Genomic DNA, 20,273 nt, shown 5'->3' with positions numbered 1-20,273 from the left:
GAAAAAAGACTTTCTACTATTTAGAAAGTCTTTTTGAAGACTGAAAAACTAAGCGGAGGAAGAAGACCACCAGTTTAAGCATAATTTTAAATTTTTTTGTTGTTTTCATTTTTATTAAAATGTTAATTTTTTCGATTAAAACCTTTAAAAGATGTTTTCTTTCAGTCATAGAAGTACAAATAGCAGGCTTTTAATTGCTGTAAATGTATTGATATCCTACATAATCATTGTGATCGCATAAAATAATTTGCAAATATGCAAGAAAAAGTTTGTACTTTAAAAATACAAACAAGAGATAAAAATTAACAAACGCGCGGAGAGCCGAAGCATTTCTGCACTCGGACAGCACCATGGGTTGTTTTAAAAGCATTTACTTAAAAAATTTTCTCATCTCACCATATCCACAGGTACAGAGTCATCATATACAATAAATCCGTGATAGCATTTAAAAAACATTTAAAAATAGATGCATTTGTTTAAAGGTGCAGTGTGTAAATTTTACTGGCATCTAGTGGTAAGGTTGCAAATTGCAACCAATGGCTCAGTTCACTGCTCACCCCTCGCTTTTGAAATGCACAGAGAAGCTATGGTAGCCGCCACTGGACAAACATGTCATCGTTGGAGACAACTTAGTAAAAAAGCTTGATTATCAAAGGTCTTTATAAACCACTAATAATATAGTTTTGTATATTATTTTGCATTTCTGTTAAGAGATTCTTATAAAAATTACATACTGCACCTTTAAAGCAAAGCATTCATTTACTTACCAGGCTACAGGTGAAGCAGCTCTTTATGCCTTCTAACGTCTCATAATCGGTCCTCATTAATGTCCAAGAGACTCAATAATATTCTTTTACATATTAACACTTTAATTTTTCATATTTACAAACTCTTTTTTAGTTGATCAATGGCATAGTCTATTTTAGTTGCCTAAAAATAGCAACGCGCCAACAATGCGCCTGACACACCTCGTTTTCAGACCAGAATGCCCATAGGCGCAAAATTGGGCGCAAATAGATTTGCTATTTAAACATGAAAACATGAAAATTATCATAGCCCAAGGTCTGTTTACACACACACAAAGCTACTGAAATGAACTGCTCTATGAAACAGCCAATCAGAGCAGAGCTCAACCTTATTATTCATGACCCTTTCAAAATAAGGTAATCATAGATCATTTCATTCTAAGGCAAATCCTAATGAACATGTGAAACTGTCTTTGGATCATTTTTGCACTTAATAAAGCCACAAACCTTCTGTGTAGATATCAAAGAACAATGTAACATATTAATATTTCAATGCATTCCTTGGCACCTTTAAAGGTAGATCAGAAAGCTTTTAACGCTGGGTATTGACTACACCACAGACATTTCACAGAATCTGGGATTACAGAATCAAAATGTACTGTATGCTGTTTTTCCTCTTTCTTTTCTGAATGGCCCTCATTTTTGAATGCATTTATTGGGATTAGTGGCTTACCAGATGAATGATGATGATGATGATGAAGATGAGACTGGGGGCGTTTGAACAGCTTACAGACGGCTGCTAGTGAATAACTGGCAAGCCGTTTTCTTGTTTATGTGGCCAATATCCCTGGCACAACAGGGCATATGGTATCCCAGCATCTGTGGGCTTGTGTCAGCTCTGTCACTCACAGTCTCATACAACCTGAAGACACAAGAAAAACACTGACCTTTAAATTAATCAAGAGGATTAAAACAGGCTTTTACATTGTCACATCTAATGTATTTTTAGACACAAAGGTGCCCTGCTTGTTTTCTAGTTTGTTGCTTTGGCTTGAAAGTAATATTTTCTTTATATGTGTTATGATCCTAAACCAAGAGATGCGAGCAGCCTCAGTAATTCAACAGCCCTGAAGATAAACCTCACATCAGAGCATCTGCTCTCACTTCAACTTCAGGCGGCCTAACGTCCGTCTGTGGTTGCAAAAAGTTACATACTTTAGCCTTGATGTAATATGTTTTTTCAAATTGTATATGCATGGTATGTATTTGCCCAATGCAAGGATATCAATGTTCAATTGGTCGGGCATTGCGTTAGCAGCGCAAAGTTTGTGTGTTCAATTCCCAGTGAACACTTAGATAAATAACTTACAGTAAAAGCACTGTAAGGCACTTTGGAGAAAAGCATTAGCAGAATGCATAGTTAAATATAATCGTGACACATGTGGAAACGCAAATGGACTGGTCGCGGTCAGGCGTGTTAGTTCACACATGATGGCCTTCTATTAGTGTATATTATTAATGCTGTCTGAAATAAACACATAAGAAGAGATACTGACAGGTCTAGCAGCTTTTAAAAAATCTGACGGCAGTACAGAAGAGTACAGCATCATTCATTTAGCATATCAAAGGTCTGGGCCCTGATGGCTCTTCTGATAAATAAACATCTTTTCGCTGTGTTGGTCAATGGATTATACTGGTTTTTACTGCATTTCATTTATTTGGTTGAACCAGTAATTTAGCATTTAAATATTATCATAAAAGAGATTTTTAGCCATGCATTTATTCATCCTTTCATTATGATGCCAAATATCCTTCTTCATTCTGAATGATTGACAAATGCAAAGACGACGTGCCATTTTGAAACTCAATCGTATTCGCTGGTGTGGTCACCCAGATGGGTCTGATGTGCTGTATGGTCAGTAGACAGAGGACAGTGTGTCTGTGTACACTGTGACAGATGGCAGGTGGTCTCAGGAACTCATTTACAGTACTCAGATCAGGTGCTGTGGGTCTCTTTGAAAAGCACAGAGGGCATGACTACAGTTTACAAAAACCCTGTAATGACATCATCTGACATTTGATAGTTGCCTTATCAGGGCCACATACATGGATTTAGAATAGAATACAACTTTATTGTCCAACCAAGGCCGGAAAAGTGTCTTTGGTCTCATGGCCTTTGATATTTTGGGTACGCTGTAAAACTGTGTTTAGAGACCAATCGATGGTCTCTGATATAACAGACATTGCATATTGATAATGGGGATACCAGTAAAGCTCACTCATGGCTTCATTCCGAGGGGCAACCTTCTGATCTCTCTGATTAAGCCAATATGGAAGTGAGTGCAATTCATTAATTCAATTTAAGCTTTACATTTCTACATAATTAAAGGCGTGGCCACTTGAGTGACAGTTTAACAGCTACTGCTGTCACTAAAGTCGAGCTAGGCGGGTGTGGTTTCAGCAACCAGTCACCTTAGCTTCCCGCCAGCCATCCCGCCTTTTTACCCATTTTCGGATTTCTGCGAGTGATGCGCAGTGACGCCCGGCCAAGATGGCGACGGCAGGCACTGTCTACTATTGGCTTCAAAAATGATCTTCAGAAACCTATGGGTGACGTCCATCTTTTTTTACAGTCTATGGTTCGGACCCAGTGATCACACATAAGCCTTTTTCACACAGAGATTACGGAAAATACACAGTCTGGGATCGTTTGAGTTATGGTTTATTCACACTGCCAATTCTGGAATCGGTGCGTGCATTCACACACATACCGCAAAGATCCCCTAAAGACACGTGACGTTTTTAAAGTCCTGCATTTGGTAGGTTTTTTCCACAGCGTCTAAAGTTTGCTTATTATCCGTGATTTTTCTCTCGAGAAACCATGCGTGTGCATTTTAGTTTATGACAGGATCATAATGCTGTTCTGTCATGCTGGCGAATGATCTCAGCTTCAGCGCTGATAGTGACGAGCTCCCTGATCTCTGTTTCAGTCCAGTTTGCTGACATTTCTCGTCGTGAATGTAGATCTGCATTTAAATCCCTTTGTCATAGAGCTGAACCATAACTTCTGGTTGCGATGAAACGTGCGTCCTCATTTCGGCACACCCTTTACAGCACTGTTTCTGCCTCTTGTTCACACAGAATGCTTTCCATTTACATTTACGGGAAGTGTTTGTATTCAAACAGAAGCCTGTCTGTCAATTTTACGGAAATTTTCTGGGACCAAAGTGCTGTGTGAACAGGGTTATACAGTACTGAAAAAATGTACAGTTTACCTTGCACTGTAAGTCACTTTGGATAAAAGAGTCTGCCAAATGCATAAATGTAAATGCTGAAACTGGCATCCCATACCTAAAAGACCAGCTTGAATCAATATGAGTTTCCAGACTGGTTTATGATCCAAATGAGGTACTTTTTTGCTACGCGTTCAATATATTTATTGGTTTGTTCGACATGATCTCATGGTAGGTTGTGTTAAAGTCACAAATTAATTTATTTGTGTCCATGGCAAGAAATTCAGTTTTTTTGTGCCTTGAGCACCATTCACAAATGTATTTTTTGTGTCAGTTGCACAAATTTCTATAAAAAGTTTTTTGTGTCCGGACTTATTCGTTTCATTTTATGTATTGTTTTCTCATTTCCCCCCCTATTTTCTTATCATTGTCCCTTGGGGTTGGGGTTAGATTTGAGGTTTGGGTTAGGATGTACTTTTATGTATTGGTTTCTACACTGCAAAAAATGATTTTCAAGAAAAACATTTCTTAGTATTTTTGTCTTGTTTTCAGTAAAAATATGTAAAAATTCTAAAATTAAGATGCTTTTTCTCGATAAGCAAAATGACCCAAGAAAAAGTAAGTCTAGTTTTTAAACCAAAAATATCAAATTTTTGTGATTTTGTGCATAAAACAATAAAAAAATCTGCCAGTGGAGTAAGCAAAAAATCTTGAACATTTTTCATAAACAGTTAATTCAATAAAAATGTGCAGTTTTTGTTTTGCTTGTTTTATGCACAAAATCACTTAAATTTGATATTTTTGGTGTAAAAACTAGACTTATTTTCTTATTTTATTTACATTTTGCTCATCAAGAAAAAAAATCTTAATTTAAGAATATTTTGTGATATTTTTACTGAAAACAAGACAAAAATAATAAGAATTGTTTTTCTTGAAAATCATTTTTTGCAGTGTACATGTTTTTTTTCCGCTTTTAAAACTATTCTCGCCTGGAGTCGGGGTTAGAGTCGGGGTTTGGGTTAGGATGTCTAAATACTGCAAAAAATGACTTTCTTACTTAGTATTTTTGTCTTGTTTTCAGTACAAATATCTAAAAATTCTTAACTCAAGATGTATTGTCTTGATGAGCAAAATGACCTAAGAAAATAACTCTAGTTTTTAGACAAAACTTATAAAATTTTAGTAAATTTGTGCTTAAAACAAGCAAAAAAAATCTGCCAATGGAACAAGAATTTTTTCTTGAATTTACTTAGTACAAGAAAAATTCAGCAAAAATTGTTCGCTTAAATTTATGATATGTTTTGTCTAAAAACTATACTTATTTTGTTAGGTCATATGCTCAACAAGAAAATACAGCTTGATTTAAGAATTTTTAAATATTTCTAATGAAAACAAGACAAAAATACTAAATAAGAAAGTAATTTTTTTCAATGAAAATGTAACAGAAAGTGATTCTAACCCCATCCCCAAGCGACAATGGTAAGAAAATATGAAAAAACAATAAGAAAACAATACATAAAATAAAAGAAGAGAAAATGAAAGTCGTGCCACGGAAATGAAAAACTATTTGTGCGACTGACATGAAAAAAGACATTGTGCCCAAGGCATGGAAAAATATGAATTTCGTGCTATTGACACAAATCAAATTAATAAAAAATTTCGTGACTATAACACGACTTTCCACGAGATCAGTCTGGTTTGTTAGACAATGCAAGAATGTTAAATCTGGGTTTTCTTGTGAGGTCAACAGTGAAGAGAGTTTGATGAGCAGTTATATAATTAAGCAATCGTCATGTCCAGCCATAACTCAGAAACATGAAGAGAAGCTGCTAATGAGTTTTTAATGACCGACTCGTGTCAAATGCGCAGCTCTGTCCACACTTCTCAACATGTGACTGAAGAGAAAAAAAAAATCACATGCTAGCTCACTAACTCACTGTCAGCGCTTGTTCCTGTCAGACACATCTGTTAAGACCGTTCTAAAAATACTCGCTCTGGGTTCTAACCTCATTTTGTGAGGCTGGAGTTTAATTGAAAACTATACAAACGGGCTGCCAATATGAGGGAGAACTGGACTGTAGGCTACTGTACTGAGTACTGCGTTTTTATTCAGATTTCAGTAAATGAGGACTGATCTCAGTTCAGTCATGTACCAGGAACTTAACAAAATATACTGTTGATCCAACCAGACCCTCAAGCTCATTACCCTTGACTCTCAAGTCTGGTGTTTATTTTATCCTTGCAGTGTGAAATTTTGATGAGTTGGATGTGTAGTGTCGGCAGGCACAGCAGTGTGTAATGGGCTAAAATTAAACACGATTATCAAAATATTAATTAATGTCACAGTTGTAGAGGCAAGGAGCTCGCTGTGTATGAGCCTAAAATGTGCTCTTCTAATGTGTCTAAGGATTACTCCACTTTCATAAAAAAATCCCTATAATTTACTCACCCCCATGTCATCCAAGTTGTTGATGTCTTTCTTTGTACAGTCGAAAAGAAATTAGGTTTTTTGAGGAAAACATTTCAGGATTTTTCTACATATAATGGACTTTAACCCTTGTGGGTTGTTCCCATTCACTACCCGGTAAACGGCTGTAAAAATGAATCATATTTCATATCATAAATCTGTTAATCAACCTCAGAACTGATCAAAACTACCAAATATTTACAAAATTTCCATGATTTTAAATCTTTAAATGCTAAGTTCATAAGCGGTGTCACTGAAAAACACACAAATGGACAGATTTTTAATATAAAAAGTGATTGTGGACTGGATTTTTTTACCATTTTCAGAGTCTAGGGCATGCCAAAGATTGGTAAAACATTGGCTTTGATGCATTTTTAGTTTTTTGTGCAGCAGTCAATGTTTTTACCAATCTTTGGGATGCCCTAGACTGTGAAAAATGTAAAAAATCCAGTCCACAATCACTTTTTATATTGAAAATCAGTAATTTTGTGTGTTTTTTCATCAAATCAGTGACACCACTTATGAACTTGGCCATTAAAGAGTTAAAATCATGAAACTTTTGTAAGCATTTGGTAGTTTTGATCAGTACTGAGGGTGATTAACAGATTTATGAAAAAAATTGGAAAAAATATTAATCTGATACATTTTTACAGCCATTTAATTAAGATGCTGTTTGTACAAGAACAACCTGAAAGGGTAGTATATTTGCTCACAGTATATCGTTGAGTTTTTGAAAAAAATCAAAGTATTTTCTCAAAATATGTGTCAATATAAGATTTGTCACCCAAAATCATTCCATTTGCTGAAACACAGAGAAAGTTGTGGTCAAATTAAGACATTAAAAAAACAAAAATGGCCAAAAAAATGGGGTCTCCAAACGAGGCATAAGGGTCTTATCTAGCAAAACAATCATCTTCGCAAAAAAAAAATTATTTTAAACCACAACTTCTCGTCTTGTACTAGCCGTGTGACGCCCCCCTTACATATTACGGAATTTCGTGATAAGGTCGCGCGTTACGAAACACACACTTGCGAACCATTTTTTCACTAAATACTGATATTTGTCATATATCGGCATTTATCCCAAAATTACCGATAAATTAATATGGGTCTTTAGCCAAACCCAGCTGTGTTGTTAAACCTTTTGTTGGGTCAAATACCTCACAAACAATTTCTGGGTTAATTTAACCCAACAGCTGGGCTTTGTCCCTTTCTGACCCAATGTGGGGTGGAAAATAGCTCAGCATTTTTTATATTGTATTCTTTATAATCAAATGGATCTGTTATAAAAGCCATTGATCACCTGTAACTAATGTACACCTTCTCTTTTTTTCAAGACAACAACTCTGATTGGCCTACTGAAGACCGCACGACTTCTGCGATTGGTCCGTGTTGCCAGAAAGCTGGACCGTTACTCAGAATACGGTGCTGCGGTTTTAATGCTCCTGATGTGTATATTTGCTCTCATTGCCCATTGGCTTGCCTGCATCTGGTACGCCATTGGAAATGTTGAAAAGCCATACCTGGAACATAAGATCGGCTGGCTTGACAATCTAGGGGTGTCCATTGGGAAGAGATATAACTACAGTGACCCCAATTCTGGCCCGTCTATAAAAGATAAATACGTCACAGCGTTTTACTTCACATTCAGCTCTCTGACCAGCGTGGGGTTCGGAAACGTATCTCCAAACACCAACTCGGAGAAGATCTTTTCCATTTGTGTCATGCTTATTGGATGTAAGTCTGAAAAAAATATTTATTTAAATAACTTTAGTCATTAATTGAACAATTTGTCATCATGTCATTTCTACACACACTGTCATTTGACCACAGCTGAAAAGAACAAAATAACATGAAAATACTATGAAATAGTCCTAATAAGTACTGTGCTATATTCCAAGTTTTCTTAAGTTATTTAGAGACTTTAAAGTTACCTTAATTTGGTAAAGAATCTTTTTATGTTTATGGTACAGTATTTATTGCTCATTAGGGTTTGGGATGAGATGAATTTAAGACAACTTTAAACAAATATTACAGGATTTTTATATTTGGGTGAATTTTATGTTTTTTCACTGCATAAGCGATGCATAAGTAAATGCTGTGCTCATAGCTTATAAAAATGCATTACAGTTTTTTTTGTGAGAAAAACTTTGGCAAGTATAGGACAGAAATGTGAATTTAAATGTGAAAATTCAAAATCAATTGTGGTGCATTGTCCTGAGAGGACTGCAATGAATCTGAAATGCCCCATACATCTGTAAACTATTCATCCTGAATATTTCATCTGAGCCCAAATCTAATGGTGGATTTTCATACTTGGAAAAATGCAGATATTTTTAAAGCAATGTTTATTCTCTTTTTCATTTTTTAAAAGACTATAATATCAAAAATGAAGATTATGTTTATACGTGCACACGTTGAATTATGTTGTGCATGAAATGACCAGCCACTGCCGGCACATTTAAATGAGACTAAAAATCTATCAGTATCCTGTATCATGTATCTTGTCAGAATTTACATCAAAATCCTAACACAAGAAACGATTCTGACCTTTTTGATCTGTTACTTTTCTCCAGCTTTAATGTATGCCAGCATCTTTGGAAATGTGTCGGCCATCATCCAGCGGCTATACTCGGGAACAGCACGCTATCACATGCAGATGCTGCGTGTAAAAGAGTTCATTCGTTTCCACCAGATCCCAAATCCACTCCGGCAGAGACTGGAGGAGTATTTCCAACATTCGTGGACCTACACCAACGGCATCGACATGAACATGGTGCGTGTATAATTATTTCACTTCTGGATACTTAGTCCACGTCTGTTCAGTAGTTATAAAACAAGAGTTATGATATGCCAACCTGACAATTCATTCATGAAACTAAACTATGCTTAAAGGGAAAGTTCACACAAAAATGAAAAACTACTTACCTATATTTTGTTAAACCAGTGGCAGCATCCTTATAAATAAATGAGGAATGGGGCTGACATGCTAAGACCAATGTGACAATTAATATCTTCTTCATTTATGATTCGTCTGTGATTAGTCAATCTTTTTTTTGAGAACTGTTTCTTTAAACGAGCCTTTCTGAAATGCTAACAATGACATAACAAATTTGTGGATTAATGTACTGAGCAACACGTCTCTTTGTCTCTCTCTCTCTCTCTCTCTCTCTCTCTTTCTCTCTCCTTCTATTAAATGGATTGACCTCATCACGCTGCAAGAGCAGGAGGTATGTACATTATTTCTGGATTTATGTCTATTCATGTCTATGATCATCGTTATTGATCATATTTTAACAATTCCATACACAGCACATGAGCATACAGTTGCACCCTTAACCGTTTAAAACCCCTTTGAGAATTGGATTTAGGGGGTATTTTGCTAAGATGAGTATAATAAAACGTACACAAAGTGAAATGGAAAAAACATAAAGGCATGTTTTCGACATATTTTTCATTAACTGAATCAAGAAACAATGCACTCCTTAAACGTAATGGTAAATGAAAGTGTTAAATCATCACAATGTTCACAATCCTGTTTAATTTTGTTGTGATTTTATCAAAAACGTATCTCAACTCTTAAGCTATATCGCCCAACCCCAGTGCTAGATTTGGGCTGTTGGCATTTCTGATAGAAGTTGCATACTGAATGTTGCGACGGGTCTGCATGTTGCTAAGAAACTGATTCCCTTTCTGTTTGCCAATCTCAAAGTCTCATTATTCTGTTTTAATGAACGATTGGACTGCAAATATAAGCAGATCAATTGTCACAGCTTAGTTCAGACCACTTGCTCAGAATCAGTCCAGGTTACGCATCATAATTTCCAGCCTGGTATCACTGTTAATACATAGTAATAATACTTTAAAAAAATAATGCTTTTTGTACATTTAAATAGATGCTGAAGGGTACAAAGTAGATGTATTTGCAGCATTTAATTGCAGCATAAACATTTACCAATCTTTTATACCATAAAGATTGCTGTATAATTGCCCTTTAACCATTTTATTGATAATGTTACCTCCCTACCCCAAACCTTACCCTAAACTTAAATCCTTTATATTCAAAAATTTAAAAAATAATATTTATGCAATGTAATGGACAGAAATATGTACAAATATGTTAGTAACAATGTACCATTTAAAATATATTTTACATCGCTAATACAGTTCTACCCCTAAACAGTTTATTAAAATCATGTACTGTTAGAAATAAAAAGCATAACAGGCAGAAATCACAATAATTTATTTATTTCAAAATTTCAAAAGCAGTACCAAAGTTAAAATGAGGATGTGCTGCAGGCGCCGTCCTCTCTGGAGTTTATGAAGTACAGAAATATTAAAGTTATAAATCCACGAGAACATTAATCCAGCTTTTCTCTGTCAAGGCGCATATTTTAAATTGCAAACGTCCATCTGCTGAAAGACGGCAATGTCATAAATCTATGACATATCACGCAAGAGCCAATGAGCATTTGATATCTCTGCCACAAAGCAATGTGTCGTAAAACTTCTTGAGGCTCAATATTTGAATTCAAATTCATAATGAACGCAAGATTTGACGTCGATTTTGGTCGTTGATAAGAACTGGGATCAAGGTCGCTGGATAAAGAGCTGAATTTGGATCTGTTCCTCACAATTGTATGAATAAAAAAATGTGGATTACAGCGAATGAATAAAATGAACATCTTTTGTGAATTTATGTTGTGTTTTGGTGTAATTATTGTTGCATAGAAGAAAACGTCTTTTGTGTGTCATGGCAAACAAACTAAATATTGCAAAATGGTTAAATGATTACAGAAAGTACCGTTCGTCTGGCAAATGTGATTGCTCCGTACTGTATCAGGGTGCAGAATTACAATGAACTCCATTGCTCATAATATTTAAGTTTTCTTCCAAACAATATCTTTTAATGACGTAAGCGTACTCGGGTATGGATCAAAAACCAAGTGTACTGTGAGTGCACTCGGGTACGGTTTAGTCTAGTTAACTATAATATGAGTGTGTCCTTAGAGGCTGTGTTAGAAAGTCATACACCAGATATTGAAACCATATCACCTTCACGATAACAGGACTGTAATTGTAGGTAATTATGCACTGATGTGTTTCCTTTAATCTTCAGTGATAATGGATAGAGTCGAATTACTCTCCTCTTAATGTCACAATTATACTTCTCATCCCTCGCTCGTGTTTATCTGCAGGTCTTAAAAGGATTTCCCGAGTGTTTGCAAGCAGACATTTGTCTCCATCTGAATCAAAGCCTGCTTCAAGGATGCAAAGCATTCAGAGGTGCCAGTAAAGGCTGTCTGCGTGCTCTCGCTATACGCTTCAAAACTACCCACGCACCACCCGGAGATACAATGGTGCACTGCGGGGACATCCTCACTGCACTTTACTTTCTGTCCCGAGGATCCATCGAGATCCTTAAGGATGACACCGTGGTGGCCATTTTAGGTAAGAGCTCATGGGCTTGTTTTAATTCAATACAATTCAATTTTATTTATATAGCACTTTTCACAATTGGTAATTGTTTCAAAGCAGCTTTACATTAATAGAAGCAGGAAAAAACACAGTAAAATTGACAGACAATATAAGTAGCAAAATACAGCGGCTGTAAATAAACTATATCAGCGAGCGTATTAATAATGTATCGTATACAAGAGGGCGCAATGTTGAAAAACCCCCTAGGAGAAAAACCTTCCGGCTTTTTTTAGCCTGGGAGGAACAAAAAGTCCAAGGAGGGAAATAAACCCTTGGGAGAAATATATATCGACTGATATATATATGGGATGTAAACGGTATGTAAAAGGATAAGGAGATTAAACAGGTTCCGTCGGTGGATGTTGGTCAGGCATTGGCTGGGCATCACGTTAAAGGGCGGCCAGTAGATCAGTAGTGTGTTGGCATCCACGGCACCCGGAACTGGGTTTGTTTGTCTCAATGTCCTCGGGTTCGAGGATGAGACAGGGAGAGAGAAACAAAATCCTATTAGCGTAGGGGCCGTTCGCATGTAATGCAAGTGTCACACAGTGTTGTGTTTTAATATCGGTTCCAGACAGGCTAGCTATTGCAGCATTGGTATATTACCCGGACGAGTTTTGTGAATGCTTTGTTCTGTACAGGCTAACCATTGCGAGATAAGTACATTTACTAGACAAATTATGTGAATCCTTTGTTAAAGAAAAAGTCTTAAGTTTAGATTTAAAGTGATCGACTTTTAGAAAAGTTCATTTTCTATCAATATATGTAATATATGCACAAATAAAAATGTAAATAAGCGTGCAAACTATTTACGTACAAAGAAATCTTCACTCTGACTATTTTGACTCTGAATTTAAATACAAAGACATAAACAAATATATTATATGTGTCAAATATAATCATTTATAAAAACTGTACTGAAATTCACAGTGTTTATGTAATTTTATAGCCATAAAACATATTGGGGTGGTTTCCCGGATAGGGCTTATCCTAGTCCCAGACTAAAATGCATGTTTGAGCTGCCTTCATTTAAAAACGTCTTGCACTGACACATCTTAACATATCAGTGTCATTATGTTGTTTCAAGATGCACACCAGTATTGTTTTTTGTAAGGTTTGTATGACATGACTGCCTAGACATGCTGTTTACTCACACAGGCCTAGCAACAAGAAAGACGGTACACGCTGTATCTCCCAATGGGCAGATGTGCTATTGTCCTCACATGCTTAAACACATCGGCCTGATAGCAGAGGTGTCGAGGGTGCAGTTTGCTGTGTTTTCAAATCAAAAGGCTGAGTGAAATGAATATACTACTGTATATCAGAATATATTATAATATCAAACAGATGATCATATTTTAGAAAGACACCTGTCTTATCTTTCAGACTTATGCTTTGTAATGCATTCTGTGTCTGGAAGGCCAGGACTTGCTTTATCTGATGAGAGGCTTCTGACATTTCTTTTTAAGTGGCGGCACCTGGATGTCTTTGGCATCTTCAAAGCGCAGGAGAGAGAGAAAGAGCTCTGTGCTTCAGCTCAGAGCCGGACCGGGCTTTTTATAGCTCACACAGCCTATAGAGAATGCAACAGACAATATGGAAAGATATATAAAGGAACGTGTTCAGAATGGACCGCTGGTTTAATCTTACAAAAAAGTCACATGAATTTACTACCGTAAATATATCAAAAATCTATTTATCATTAGCATACATGTTGCTAATGACTTAATTTGGACAACTTTATGTCCAAAGTTGGAAAACTTTTCTCAATATTTAGATTTTTTTGCATCCTGAGATTCCAGATTTTCAAATAATTGTATGTTGGCCAAATAATGTCCTATTCTAACAAACCATACATCAAAGGAAAGCTTATTTTTTCAGGTGATGTATAAATCTCAATTTCAAAAACAAATTGACCCTTATGATGGTCTGTGGTCACAAATAGCGAAGTGGCACAGCTGATCTCACCATGACTAAATATCAGCTATCTTTCTTTTATTAAATACTACATGTAAATACTTCACTAATCTTGAAAAATGTAGGGTCACTTACTCGTTTTTTATATTTTTAATCCTACATTTTAGAATAAAAGCAAACACATCAAAACTATGAAATAATGAACCCAGTCTCACCAAATTACGTACCTTTAGTCACGTAAATTTTTTATTCTTTTTTGGTGATACAGTCACGAATTTCCGCGTTTTTTCTAGCCTGGGAAAACCCAGACAACTTCCGGCAAACTTAGATTTGCTCTGCAAGACGTCTGGCAAAGAGGCCATTCAAGCCCATTTCTATTGCTGAGAAATCGCGGCACCAATCAGAAACGCTGGGGCGGGCTTTACACGATGATGATGAAGCAGATTTTCTACATTACAAAGATTCATGCTGCCGTGGAACATCACTCGTTCGATTCAGCTATCGCATCTGTTTTAAGAGATTTAAACTTTTCCTTTTTGTATAAAGAACAACACTCGAAGCCTTCATATCTAAAAAAAAGATGTTATCGCTGTCTTAGTTTTAGGTCTATCGCTGTGATTGGTTTTAGGTCTATCCAATTGGACACAGAGGCATTTGAGAGACGTCCGTTGGTGACACCCCTTTGGAAATGATTTGTCTATGAAGCTTTGCCAGACCATAACTCAGTTACTACTGAGAATGATCTGGTTTTTAATCAGGCTAGCGTTTTTTGTGACCGTATCACAAATTTCTGTTTACGTGTCATTGTCATGTATTGATTACTCAACTGCATTTTCCTATTTTCAAACCATTGTCGCCTGGCGTTAGGGTTAGAGTTGGGTTTGGGTAAGGATGTCATTCAGTGGCGGTTCTAGACAAATTTCACTAGGGGGGCTAAGGAGGGGCCAATGTTTTACCAGAGGGGCACATAAAAAAATGGCAAGAAATTATATTTAAAGATTATAGGGGTGGTTACAGGAATTACTTTAAGATAGGACTAGGCCTTAGTTTTTATGAGGAAATAAAACTAGTTTTAACATTATACATTACTTGTGTGCATTTTGAAGCAAAACAAAGGGCACTGGTGTATTTTAAGATATGGCATTGCAAGTTGTTTTCAGTTTGGACAGCTCTTACATTTATTTTAGTCTAGGTCTAGTCTATTCCCTTTCCGGGAAACTGCCCACGTAAACTTTATTTTACTTTTCAATCATATAAATATTTATTTAATACAAGAGTGAGTGCAGGTGCAAAAGGGGAGCTGGGCTCTTTTCTAAAGCCCCCCAACCTAAAAGCATGCGAGCCTACTCAATAAACTTTATGAAATGTAAACTTTTATAAAGACATACGTTTGTTTTAGTTTACATATAAACACACATTGCTAGACAGTTAGGGAACACAATCTAATCAATATTTAAAATAATATTTATTTTAAATTGTAAAACTTTTTATATGTAACATTTAATTATATTCCTCCAATTTTATGCTTGTATATGTAAGAGTATAATTACAGCGCTTTTTACAATGTACTATTTAAAAAGTTAGTGAGATGTTGGTTTTGCCGGTTGTTGATGAGAAACAGCTGTGAATGATCAACGCGCTTAAGCAGCCACGCCACAGGAGAACAAGTGAACAGTGTCCCAATGTGAAGTGAGCTAGAGTCCTTACCAGTGCCCCAACCTGCATACACATTCACAACATCGGGAGGTTGGGAACGAATTGAGACACTCGCTGAGCAGCACCTGCAGCCGGCTACAATGGTTGGGTGCGCCGCTCTAATTTGCCCGTGTAGAACGTTGCGTCGCATTAGTTCCGCTTTTGGCGCTCGCGTGTAAAATCAAAATAAATTTATACTTTTTTATTTGGTCAGCACGGGGTGGCCACAGGGGTGGCCAGGGACATGTCTACAGAGGCACGGGCCACCCTTGGCCTCTGTGTAGAACCGCCACTGATGTCATTTTATGTAAATCTAACCCTAAACCACAGAAAGTCATAACAGTATCAGGAAAAATAATAAAAAATTTAGGTGACTACTGATACGGAATTTCGTGAGACTGAGCTGGAAATAATATAGGTAACTATGCAGGGCTCGAAATTGCGACTATTTTGGTCGCATATGCGACCGAAATTTAATCTGTGCGACCTTAAAATATATTTGGGAGCATTTGTGCGACTGCCCATTTTGTTGTGGTGCGACTTGATTTAGATTGATGCTGCGTGGCGTGCTGCTGTTCCAGGTTCTGTGTTCTCTCCAACATTCCATAACCAATCAAAATTCACCATTAAGTTCTTGCGTTTAATGAAGACCGTAGATTGGCTAATATGAATGTCAATCTTTCCTTGCAGTGCTACGTTGGTAGGTGAAGCGCAAAAATGTGAAAAAACGAAGCGTCAGCATGACGAGGACGAGTCGATTACATCCTATGTAACTACTGTAATTAATGACGACGATCCGGATTCAAATGGGACTTCACCACCGGAAAATAAGACTTGACGTTAAACCTTTCGGAAAGAGTGCCTTAAAGATTTCGAGTGTCTCCGCTATGAAAATGACTCGATGTGACTTACGGTGTTTACTGTAAATCATGTGAAATGGCGTTGGTGGCGGAATCAAAACATTTTAAGCACCAGACCTTGCTTAAACATGGCGAAAGTGCCAAAAACACAAGACGTGTCGTGACAAATGTGTTCATTATTGATGGAGACACCGACCTGGCTGTCAAAGTGTTTGATAGTGTATGTGCGCATGCGCTGGTGAATGGATATTCGACAAACATCCTTGTGGTCCATGTTGATGTGGAACACGACAATGCTGACGGTGTGTTTTTGTTGTATTTTTTTAAAACATTGCCAATTTAGTAGTAATAGCATCCTGGTAATGCAGTTATCAATACCAATAGCCTTCTATATTAAGGTCACTTTTGTAATGTCCCAGTTAATCAGTGTTTTACGTATTTGCTAGATTTTCTATGTAATCTTAATAATGTTACCTGTAATTGTTAAATAATTATTGCTGCTATACTATTGCAACAGCATTTGGGTATTAATTTAGGAATCTATGCAGCAAAAAAAATAAATAAATAAATAAATAAAATAGAAGACCAAATTTTAAATGCTGGCCATAGGATGTGTAAAGCCCGGTGGTGGTGTTTTATTTTTAATATAATAAATCTATTAACATATACATTGTAGTTGTGGTGCTTTTTAATTTTTGGATGGATGCGCCTAAATTTTTGCTGGTGCTCCTAACTCTTTAAAGTTAGGAGCACCAGTGCTACCAAATAAAACAGTTAATTTTGAGCCCTGCTATGGGAATTAGGATGTGAACTATAGGGTATCAGAGTAAAATGGAAGGCTCAACATGGCCGCTATGCTGACAGAAGTTCGGCCTTCCAGTTAAAAGAACCAATCATCAATCAGTAAAGACTAGCGATTCTCTAGAGGAGGGGATCTATAAAGTCACATAAGGTGTTTGACAACCTGTGCACATGCTCAGAAATGACTTTGAATAATGGTGTTTTTGTAGCACAATTTAGAAACAAATTATGGTACAGTTGATTGTAATATGGAAATATGTTGTTTAATTGTGACATTAGCACACAATTTAGAGATATCCATCTTTACCAATTCAAGTAGATAGGACTTTACTCCTGTATGACTGAAATAACGGCCCAGAGGCATTGCAAAGATTGCCGCCTAGTTGAGCAATTCTCTCTTAAAGGGACTTTGGTTAGATTGGAGACGATATGAAATGACACTACTGTAGCATGTACTGCTAGAGGAGATGTTGAATTACAATGGGAACTTTTAAATAAATAAAAACTAACAGACATGGACTAGGTGTCACGATGCTGTTGAAGGAGCTTAAAACACTGACAAATATTTGACATGTACATACAGTACCTCCATGTTGTTTCTTTATAACTTTCATCTGTGTAAAAAAGGCACAATGTCACAGCAGTAGTCACCATTCAAAATGCAGTTACTGTGAATGTTAAGTCTGAAACTGTAAATTCGAAGCAATAAATGTTCCTCTGACCCATTATAAAAGAGAAAAAGTTTCCCATCTCACCCCTGCTCTATTGAAAAGACCCACTGTGTATCTACTAAGGTGTCAACTCCCGGATGAACCGCTGTGCTTTATCCAATTCAGTTTAATGTCACTTGCCCCTCAGACAGTATCTTTAATGCTAAATCACTCTCAGGGTCTGACATTTAACCAAGTGGCCCAGCCGAGCCCTTTAGTTTTTTCAAATATTGTAATTATGATTAATGTATTTTGGTGAAGCATTTTAACATAAAAAAGTACGTTTTAGTTTATAAGAGGAACAGCAGCGACAAGGAGAGAAAGAGGAGGGGTGGACGTTGTTAAGGAGATGAAGGTGAGATGGAGGACAAGGAAGAGGATAAGAGATAAGGTGGAGGAAGAAGAAAGGTTAGCTAGAGAAAGAGAGGTACTGCACTGCAAAGGAAAAGTTTACCTGACATTATGCAACTCATAATCCCACATGGGAACTCTGATAATCCACATGCACAGATTCTGACCCAAACTGACCCCAGACACTGTTAGAAACACACAATCAATACTGATAATCTCATACACACATGTACAGACACATGCTGTGACACGCACTCACAGAAGATTAAAAGTATGAAGACAAACTAGTATTGTGTAGACTGACCTACGACCTTCACCATAAAAAGCTTATCCTGACCCGTCTGACCAACATGAAAAACAAAGGATTACATTTTGTAATCCTTTACATTTTGCTTTAGGTGTTTTTATGGGTTTGCTGTAGCTATAAATAAACCAGCATGGGAAAAAATCTGTCCTTCCACGACCAGTTTCACAGAATGAGTGAAAATTTGTGTAAACACTGTAATCAGAATTTCGGCTTTCTAAACGTAATAAATTCAGATTAGTTTACAGAAAAACAACAAACAAGATCTAGTTTAGTTGCTAATTAAAAAGCTTCAAATGCACTCAAACTTGTGCTTTAAGAAAACAAAAACAGACCCCAAACTTGTTATATGCTCTCCAGGTAAGAATGACATATTCGGAGAGATGATCCACCTGTACGCCAAACCCGGTAAATCTAACGCAGACGTCAGAGCATTGAGCTACTGTGACCTGCACACAATCCAACGGGAAGAGCTGCTGGAGGTACTGGACATGTATCCGGAGTTTGCCGACCATTTCCTAACCAATTTGGAGCTGACCTTTAACCTGAGAGATGAAAATGGAAAGGTAAATAATAATTTCATACAAAGTTAAATAAATTGAATGGTTAGGGTAAATCACATGTTTTGTTATGGTTGTCACAAACAGGGCACTTATTTGCAAGCCACTGATTCAGATGGAGAGGATTCGAAGAGCCGGAGAAAGATTTCCTTTAAACGCAAACAATCCAGAGGTAAATATCGTCAGTATATTTGAAGAGTGTGGTTCCAAAACGCAATAAATCCATCCAAAATTGTGTTTTACCAAGAAAGTGACAAGATGAAAACCACTATTTTCTGTTACAAATGTTCACATAGCATCTTTAGGTTATAAAAACATAAAAATTTTAATCCATAATTTGATTTTCCAAGATTTATTATAAAAACTGATAATTTTTTCCACAAAATACAGCTTTTTTTTCAAAATGCTAGAAATCTATTGAATCCCTATATAAATGTGCATTCATCTTTGCCATGTTATATTCATTTATACACTGATAAAAAAAATAAACATAATGGCATTAATCAAAACACTTACTTAACTTTATAATATTAAGAACACTGTCATTGCTGCTGTCATCCTTGGGACGTCGTCGATAAACTTTTTTCACAGCGATCAACTGTAAAATGTTTTGGTCCTGCTTGATTTTCGTTGACTGAGTAAAATAATGAAAAGTTTTTCATAAGATCCCCTGGGGTCAATGTGTTAGCATGACAGAAGCTTGATGCTGTCGTGTAAGAACAAGCAACAGCCGGCATTTTTCATCGCCTCTCACGTAAATTATTACATTTTGATGGCTTACGTTTCTTCCCCGTCACAGAAAGCCACCACAGGTTTATCAATGCCATCAAAAGTATTTTTTTTTTTTTGTTTGTTGATCACGAAGTACAAAGTAGATGAGGAAAACTAGAATTCTGTGCGTATTCAACGCGCCGCCATTATTGTTTACAATGCGTGGAATGGTGCGCTGCGATTGGCTAAGGGGATTTATTGCATTCTGCAGAGAATGAGGACTGGCGTTTGTTGCAGTTTGGGGAAAAGGGAGAAAAGATGACATGCATCAAATTAAGAATTTACTTAATACTGACCTGGTACAATGCTGTTTATTGGCGGTAACAATAAAAGAAATGGTGTTTATCGCGTTTTGGAACCAAACTCTTCATTTGTTCATT

At 36.6% G+C, this 20,273-nt stretch overlaps 1 protein-coding gene and 2 long non-coding RNA genes across 3 annotated transcripts in view; 1 reads left to right on the top strand and 2 right to left on the bottom strand.

Annotated features, from left to right (window-relative positions):
- Window positions 1–20,273, top strand: part of LOC135733591 (voltage-gated inwardly rectifying potassium channel KCNH7-like) — a 91,982-nt gene that overhangs the window by 44,752 nt on the left and 26,957 nt on the right. Inside the window, exons 7-11 of the mRNA XM_065252344.1 lie at window positions 7,784–8,183; window positions 9,023–9,222; window positions 11,645–11,897; window positions 18,923–19,128; window positions 19,210–19,294. Of these exons, the coding sequence (XP_065108416.1) occupies window positions 7,784–8,183; window positions 9,023–9,222; window positions 11,645–11,897; window positions 18,923–19,128; window positions 19,210–19,294 (1,144 nt within the window). The remainder of the gene's footprint in view (window positions 1–7,783; window positions 8,184–9,022; window positions 9,223–11,644; window positions 11,898–18,922; window positions 19,129–19,209; window positions 19,295–20,273) is intronic.
- On the bottom strand, window positions 1,499–9,010 carry LOC135733592 (uncharacterized). The gene is made up of 3 exons (XR_010526982.1): window positions 8,997–9,010; window positions 7,970–8,054; window positions 1,499–1,668 (listed from the first exon to the last, which is right to left on the bottom strand). It is a non-coding gene; the product is annotated as an uncharacterized lncRNA (long non-coding RNA).
- LOC135733593 (uncharacterized) overlaps window positions 19,017–20,273 on the bottom strand; it is a 58,549-nt gene continuing 57,292 nt past the window's right edge. Inside the window, exon 3 of the long non-coding RNA XR_010526983.2 lies at window positions 19,017–19,107. This is a non-coding gene — a long non-coding RNA (uncharacterized lncRNA). The remainder of the gene's footprint in view (window positions 19,108–20,273) is intronic.

Source organism: Paramisgurnus dabryanus, chromosome 15 (assembly GCF_030506205.2).
Source record: "Paramisgurnus dabryanus chromosome 15, PD_genome_1.1, whole genome shotgun sequence".
Lineage (NCBI taxonomy): Eukaryota > Metazoa > Chordata > Actinopteri > Cypriniformes > Cobitidae > Paramisgurnus > Paramisgurnus dabryanus.
Note: the sequence above shows the minus strand (reverse complement) of the source record. Positions and strands in the feature narration are given on the sequence as shown.